The following is an 8876-nucleotide window of genomic DNA, read 5'->3' on the forward strand; positions in this document are numbered from 1 at the left end:
ATTTGACCGTATATTCATGCTGGCAATAAGTAGAAACGGAATGCAATGAGCAAACGTGTGAGCCTAGTCCACAACCCACAAGAGGGAAGGCACGGAAGTGTCCCTCTCCGATTTTGATTAAACTTGGTATGTCTGTTAAGCAGTCAAAAATGAGGGATACGTATTTTTTTTATCGACTGAGACGCGATTTTAAGGGGTGAAAAAAGTGAAAAAAATTGGTCGGTTGATATTTTTTACCTCAAAATAACCCGATACACCGTATACAGGGTGCCTGACCGTTGCATGTATCAATAAGTAAGCATGAAATGTTCATTTCTAAAAATAAAAAGATAAACTTGATTATGTAATATAGTATTTTCATTCAAAATGCTAATTTTCTATTAGTGGTAGCGACTCGTATTTTAAAAATATTACAAAAATACTGTAATATTTTCTTGATGTGTAGAATATATTCAAAGGGTGCCACAATGAAATTTCGAAAAAAAATTTGTTTGGTCCATATAACTATCACCCTAGTATACACTCTTAAAATTCACTTTAAAAATACTTTCCGGCAGCGGTGTCAGGCCCATAATTACGGTACGATCCACCCCCAACAGGCATCGCTGGTAGTTATTGTTATTGATGTTGAAACGGAAGCGTTTTGGGTCGAGTTGAAGACCGTGCTTGGAAGCGTCCGCGAGTTGTTTAGAGATCGTTTTAGGTGCTAATTGTGGGTCTGGAGAAAATGAAACAGATGTGCGTCTTGGGGGATGTTTGAAGGAGTGATGTGGACACGTAAAGAATGTTTATTTTTTACTTTGTGCCTTTGGATGTTGCATATCGAGACAAATTGCAATCTTTTCAATTTTTGTTTACACATCATTTAGGAAACTAATGTCCCTAACTTCACAAAAGGACTGAAGTCATTTCGACCAATTTAAAAAAAGTTGTTCCGTTTGAAAGGGCGTACGAATACTTTTGTCCGATACAGTATATGTAATTATGTTTTTCCAATCGAAAAATATTACACCTGTGGCGTCGCTCCTCAATTTACACTACTTCCAGGACCAAAAATTGCGTATATATTGTCTCCATTAGAAGACATAGTCGAATTTGTATTATCGAATTCACGAATGCACGAACTTTCGGCGAAAAGTTATAGCTGAATATACACGGGAATAACGATAAGAGTAATGTGTCCCAGGTTGCGAGAGAATACAGTTACGCCGGCCACAAGCGAGTGGGGGGTTAGGCTGGGGTCTCTGTCGGGGCTGCAAAATGTAATCGGCACGGCGCCCTCAATTATTAATTGCTAACCAGGTGAGGTTGGGGTCTCTGTCGGGGCTGCAAAATGTAATCGGCACGGCGCCCTCAATTATTAATTGCTAACCGCGTTAATTACTTGCAGGGGTGTAGGCGCGGCTGTCACTGAAACAACGGCGTAGCCACGGCTGGATTCCTCGTTAGAGGTAAACGTGATCGTTCCCCGACAGGCCTACCCCATTAAATCTTATCGATCACCCGGTAACGAACGCGTCGATATCAACGCAAGGATTCCTGAATTCGCATTTACAATTCTCTAAACATCATTATCTTCGATGGAGGAAGCTTCGAATTTGCATTTTGCTAAAGTTGGTTTACTGCGGAATTTCAGGCTTAATCCTCGTGCACTTTTCGGCTCGATTTGACTATATTAATATATCTTAATTTTTAATTTTATTTGATCGTTAACATATCTTTTTTTCCGTGCCATCATAATCTCAGCAAAAAAATCTATAATCATCTGATTATTATTCAAGTGTGTTAGTTTGTAACTAAATAGGGAAGTGATTAACTTCTCAGTATCAACGACAGTTCCATAAGGCTCGTACTAAAAAGAAATTTGTATAACGTTTCTTATTCAATAATTTTATCGTTCACTTTTTTTGGTAGTAATCGAAAGTTGAAGCTTTCAAGAATGTTCTGTTCAATTTTTAAATAATCTAAAGTCAGGTAACTTTTCTTTCCTCTTGAAAAATTTGATGTTTAACACTTACAGTATTTCCTACAAGTACTCTTAATTTGTTGGTGAGCGACATGGTTTAAACGTCTATACGCGCCAACAGCATCTACTCTGAACGAAATTTCAAAACGTCTTTTGGCACCAATAACAGCGAAAGGGTTAAAACTACACTGTAAAAAATTACTAATACAAAGAGCACCAATACGCTTCATGTCTCCAGAAGACATAAGGTAAAAATACACATTTAGTAACCAGTTGTTTTTACGCAATCTGCTCATCCAATTACTCGAACGGCCATAGGTAGCTCAATCATTCTCCAAGAAAAAATCGAGCCTTGAAACGAGGAAAATTTTCGGAAATCGTTATTGCCTCTACGTTCTTCTCTCTATCGTTACACCGTCGCGTGTTTGTGTGTGCTTCCATGGAAACAAAAGTATCGGCGAAACGAGAAATTAATATCGGCCGTAGCAAATTACAGGAAGTTCAGGTAAGGCTTGCCCAACGCGGGGAACGGAGGCAAAAAGGTGAAATTAACGAGGCGCTTTCCGATTCTTCAGATCGGGCCGAATCGCGGCGTAATTCGTTGCGAGGAGACACACACGGGGGCCGAGAGTGCTACCGGTCTTTAGGTCCACACGGGTGTTGCGTAAACGGGGGAACAACCAGTTTCGTAAAATTACTGCGATCGGCCCCGGGGAAACGTTGTAATTCGGTTACGAAATGTTCAGTTCGGATTTCTTGTTTTCCGTTCGCCCGCGGCGATGTACGGTTGATCCTTACTGGATTAGATGAATTACGAATGAGGGAACAACGAGTAGCCGGAAATTGATGCTTATTAACTGGTAAGGATATACGATTTAGAGACCAAGTAGAATTTATGGCGAAATAAAATTTATCATATATATGAAAAGTTATAGGTGTTTCCTAGATTTGGGAATTGAATTGATAGAATCGAATTGATTAGAAATTGATGCTTACTGACTGGGAAGAATACTATTTAGAGACCAAGTAGAGTTTTTTGACGAAATATAATTTAAAATAAATATGGAAAGTTATAGGTACTGCCTAGATTTGGAAATTGAATCGATAGAATTGATTTGATTGGAAATTGATGCTTACCGACTGGGAAGAATACTAGTTAGAGACAAGTACGATGTATGACGAAATATAATTTGTGTAAAATATATAATTTGTGTTAATTGAATAAATCTTCTCCCTACCACAATTTCGTAAAAGGTTAGACCTAACTCAAACACAGACTTGAGAACTCCGAAACATTTAGTTTGCAATTGAAGACTTTACAGCAAAAGGGGTACAACTTCATTTTTATCAGTTTTTTAATTATGACGTGTAATATGTTATCAACTCAATAACTACTACTTATTGTGTGAAAATATATGTTTTTCAATTAGTGTTCTTTTTAAAGCAACAACTTTATAAACGGTTTTTTCTAATTTACTTAAAGTTATTAAAAATGGAGCTGCACCTCTTTACCTGCAAGGTCCTCAATTAGACTCTTACGACACTCTGTTACGTAAAATAGAATGAACCTCTTCAAGGTTCTCTAAAATTGTTGCACACGATTCTACCACTCGAAATCCAACAAAGGCACAAACAGATAAGTCAGCAATTTCATACAATTACCAAGCCACAGCGAAGAACGATCTATTGCGAATAAACGAAGGTCGATCGTGTGTGCTGATTGGACGACCAACAAGGTCCATCCCGTTATCGGGGATCTCTGCTCGACACTGGCGGCCGTTCTAGTCCGTTAATCGTGCAACAACCGATCGAGTTGTGTCCCGATTGAACCGACTTCGCCGGTGATACACCGTGGCTACCGATTGGGGGGAGGAGGACAGCGTCGTAGCTACGGAGAAACCGCCTGTGGAAAGGCTCCTCGCGCGCTGAGATAAACAAAGGTACAACGAAACCGTTTAATTACCCTCAGGAAGGAGGGGGGCAGGAGATTAACTCTAATGGAACGATGGTGTTTCGTGAGGCTCCCAACGGCACCCGTTTGGACCCTGATTGGCCGCGCTATCCCGTCTGGCGCCTGCCAGACTATGGTCTGCACCGAGTTTTCGGCCCGATCGGCCAAAGAGGCCTCTCGTCGCTGACGGTGACCACGGAGGCTGGATCTATAGTCGATAAGCTCGTTAAAAATTAGTAATAAACACCTTCGTGGGATCGAGGCCTCGGTGTATTGCCCGGGGTAATTAGCGGGCTGGGTAGTAATTGTGGGCCTCGCTACGGCGCGGTATCCTGTTCGAATCAATTGAAACACACGGACCAACCTCGTAATGTTTGTTTTTAACCCTTAATTAGTCGCATGGGGTCATTGCATTTTCGAAAGAAATAGGTGCTTTTATTCAACTGAACGGTGTCTGCGCTATCGCTGGCTTTCTAGTTTGTGTCAAATTTCACACTTTAGGTGCTATGGAAACATAGACATAGAAATATACAGGGTGGGGCAATAACTATGTCCACTTTTCATCTCTTGTTTTGAGATGGCTTTGTTAACGAGATATTAACGAAAAACGCCGACTAATCAGCATAATACATATTACCTGAAATACCTTTTCGCGTAAAAATCAATATAATTTAATAATTCGCAAAGCTGCACAATCAAAAATGATCATATTTTCGGACTTGGGACAAAGTTGTTATCCCCGAGTCAAAGTTACCCCAACTTGCGGTATCTTAGTTCAGAACTGTAGTAAAGAAAGACGAAAATGATTTGTCCCGAAACGGAATAGTTTCACAATATCACAAATCAATAGAAAATAAATTTCTAATCTTGTTCCTCTGTGTTACCTATCGTTAATGAAAATGTCCAGACCCAGAAAAACTCTAGATAAAGACGTCCATTTAAGGGGACCATCGACGTCGCCAACAAGTCGGCCATTTTGTGGATCCCTAATAGATTTACCGCTAGAAAACAGACACCCTCGAGCTCCCCCTTAGCGAACTAGCGCCTGTGCCGCCAACGAATCGAATTAACTTTATTACGTTTGTCTTCTGTTTTCCGCCCCAACGAACGCCAGTCTTCCTTTCACCCTCCCCGGTTCTCTCTCGGTCGATTTCATCCTAGTCTCTTGCTCCCTGCTCTTGCACACGTCTTGCTATTCAACTCAACGTACTATCCTTAAGAGTTTCCTGTAATTTCGTTTAACCTTACCGATTTCTTCCAACTGTTGTTCCCCGTTAAACTATTATTAATAAGTTTATTCGACCATCGTTGGTATATTCTACAGTACACAAGTCCCCCGATTTACACGATACTTTTTTACACGATTTTCAAACTAGCGGATTTTCAAAAATAAAAAATGTTTAAAAAAAAATTCAACCATCGAATCAGAATCGTCTCAAATACTATCGAGTGATAAAAGTGAACTACCACCAACCAAAAAGTGATGATAGTAATTAAACCTTTTTATAAATTTTGTATTTCTAGTTTCTATAAAATGAATTACATAATGAATGAAATTGAATTATATTAGGATGGCAACCTGCTGTACGATTCCTTCAGATATTTTCTGAAAGAATATTTTATTAAAAGTTAACAAATAACAATTTTCAATCAAAGTGAGTTTAAAGATTGTTTCTTGAAAAAAAAAACTTTCTAACAGATTATCCTCGTATCAACGTTGAATTCTCAATTCGCCAACAATGAAAGCACTCGATCATCCTCACTTTCCACGTTTGTTTCAGGAGACAAACAGCAGAGGAGAGGGAGGCTGAGAGGCAGGCGGCGAATCGTTTGATGCTGTCCTTACAAGCGGAGGCGCTTGGAAAAGTCGCTTATCCAACGTCGGTGCCCAACCATCCAGCTGGAACCGCTGTTCCCAGCTTGGACAGGCAACAGGCGCCTACAGCGCTGACCCACCCGGTGGGCCAATGGGCTTCGCCGTACGGGCCGCCGCAACCCCTGACCGAACCGATCACGCCAGTCAAGTCGCTTTTGTACTTGATCGACAAGAATATCGTCATAGCTTCGAAACGGAAAACGCTGTGATTCCAAAATTGAAAACGTCGTTTTCAATATTGTTGCGGCCCCAGAAGTGAAAACGCTGTAACTCGAAAATTCACAATTTTTTACCGAAAGTTCTCAATTCTTGCCGAACGATTCCAAAGTTACAAAGTTTTCGCACCTTTGATTTGCTCTCCTCTAAAGTCTGAAAAGTGTGACTTAATACACACTGGCTCCGGGATCCAGATATATTTCTTTCTTCTTATCTAAATTAGACTTCCAATTTAACAATAAAATTGTTCGAACGCAATTCTTAATACGTTTTTATTAAATAAAATAAATAAAATTGCAGTATTAGGTACACTAGCAGGAATTGGGACATTTACCCTAGAAGATCTCAAGAAATTAGTGGGAACAGCTGTCTTTAAGAGGAAAAGCGACGATTTATGAACTTCGAAAGTGCGGCGATCGTCGCTGATCCCGATAATCTTGAAGGTTTGACACGCGATGATCCCCGGGTATGAATATATTATTACGATTTATACCGGGCACACGCGTTATCTCAAGAGTGCACGTGTAAAAAATTCACCGTGGCCAAGATCGTCTGATCGTTCCCGTCGTTAATGCGACATTATTGGCAGCGTGAAAGGAATCCTTTCGAAACGTAGAAAGAGCAGCTTCGAAACGCCATCGAGTCCGTCTGAACGTTAATCGGCCGCTATTTCTAGGTAATATCAAACGTCTTACGTCAAGACAGCCAATTTTATCGACGTACCTAATTAACGGGACGAAGGGTCTGATAGGGAGCTAAAACGACCCCTTCGATAATTACCGAGAGAACGGTTTAGCCACACGGTCGACTGTAAGGTCACCTCGGAGGAATCGACCCAACCTATGGGGAATGGTGAAAAGAATTTCCAACGAAAGGGGAACGACGAAGACAGGTGTGCATAAAATTTAACAGCTTGGAAATTGCATGAATTTTCATGCTACGATGATAATTGCTTTTAGTTTATATCTGAGGGATTTCAGTGAAAATTTCATGTTCGACATCGTGTGATTGACTTTTGCGCGGCGGCCATCTTGGAATTGGATCGAGAGATTTCGCTGACTGTAAATCGAGTATTATACGACTGCGATAAATCTTTGTTGGAATACGTGCAGTCCGAAAAATTCTTTTTAATATTGTCTTTAGTACCTTCTTTTTTTATAACATTGCCAAGTGATTTTCGATTTTACGATTTAATAGCGGTAAATTATAAAACAATTCACAGATAGCACATGACGCCTTGAAGACGCCCATTTTACAGCTACTTTAGGTCTAAGGCGCCTTTAAGCCGTCTTCAAGGCGTCACTGGACGTAATGTGCTATGCGAGATTAGGTTATTGCATAGAGTAAATGGCAGTTTTGAACCGTGGAGTTCGAATGATTATGACTTACGGCAAACACACCAATGAATGAACACTTAAGAGATTTTATAACTATTTAAAGTCGAGTTTTAAATGATAATAATATTAATAAATGCTTTGCACATGAAAATTAAATTTTTTTAGAATCTATACCTTTCTCTAGCGTAAAGATTTCAATTTTCAAAACTGGAAAAATGTAATTAATTAAATTAGAAGGAAAAAATATAGATTTCACCCGGGAATGAACAATATTATCCACTTAGGATTGCCTCCACTTTATCGTGAACAGAACATTTTTAGTCGAAGAAAGATTTATTTCAATGGACAGATTTTTATCAACGAGTCGAAAGCTTCTTGATCCCATGTTTAATGATTCTCAGGTAGACGAAATGAAATGCGTTTCAAGAACAACATTTATCGTGCAATAATCTAACATTTAGGATGTACTTTACCAATGCTTTTCTAAACGTATAATGTCGTCAGTTGAAATTTTTCACCAATCTTATTCGGTAAATCGTCAACTGTAACACCTTTTACAAACTTAAAATCGAAATACAAGAATTTCAGTACTAAAAACAGCGTCAAACGTGCTTGAAACTTTTTCATTACATTAAATCCTTGATGAGTGTTCTAAGGCTCCTTTGACACTGAACATTAAATATTTCATACACCGACGGCCATATGCAGGTTACACAAATATCATTGGCTTCAGAATTCCAAGTCCTATTACTAACAAGAAGCTAAACCTCATTGAAAAGTCAGCGTTACACCTGGGGACCTCTCCTTGTAAATTCCGAGGTGTCTTCCAACACTTATCGAGGATTTACTGTATTTGCTCAAGCATTCCTTCTTCGTCCCGTTCCCCGCGAGAAACAACGTAACCCGAAGTATCGATATATGACATATCTGTGTAAATACTAGAGTAATAGTTACAATTCGCTAAACATTAAAGTGTATGTATGATATTAACCCCGATCCCACGATCGATTTCCCGGGCAGATTTCGATTTTCCGTTCGGTTTTCGAGCCCCTTAGTCCTTAGACACGCACACACGCAGAGGACACGCGCACACGTACATACTTCTGGCAAAAAGTATACGATGAAACGGAATAAACGTATGTAATGCAATATTATTCGCGTATTTAAATTAATTATTCTCGTGACACATGAAATGTGTTCACTGAAAACGCAAAACTGATATTTTACGATCAAAAATCTAATGTAACTTATATGCATAATAAATTAACCCTTTCACATCTGAATTTTCTTTTAAGAGTAAAAAAATAATTCATTACACATTTTAACTCGAAACACTGTTTAGATGATATTTAGTTTAAAAAAATGTTTATAATTTCTTTTATTTTTATTTTTTTCTGCTTTTCATATTCACAAATATGTACAACACTGTGTGAATTTCCGAAACATTCATTCTCACCGAAATATCAGCGTAGAAATTTCATGTACACTGACGTACAAATTCGGCTTCCGTTAGGGGAAAAAGTGGCGTTG

The 8876-nt window shown here is 39.1% G+C and overlaps 1 protein-coding gene across 1 annotated transcript in view; it reads left to right on the forward strand.

Moving 5' to 3' along the window:
* The window catches only part of LOC107186075 (barH-like 1 homeobox protein), a 48054-nt gene extending 42052 nt beyond the window's left edge, over positions 1–6002 (forward strand). The window contains exon 5 of the mRNA XM_015573881.1: positions 5699–6002. Within this exon, the coding sequence (XP_015429367.1) occupies positions 5699–6002 (304 nt within the window). The remainder of the gene's footprint in view (positions 1–5698) is intronic.
* The last annotated feature ends 2874 nt before the right edge of the window (positions 6003–8876 follow it).

This window comes from Dufourea novaeangliae, unplaced genomic scaffold (assembly GCF_001272555.1).
Source record: "Dufourea novaeangliae isolate 0120121106 unplaced genomic scaffold, ASM127255v1 scaffold14, whole genome shotgun sequence".
Classification (NCBI taxonomy): Eukaryota; Metazoa; Arthropoda; class Insecta; order Hymenoptera; family Halictidae; genus Dufourea; species Dufourea novaeangliae.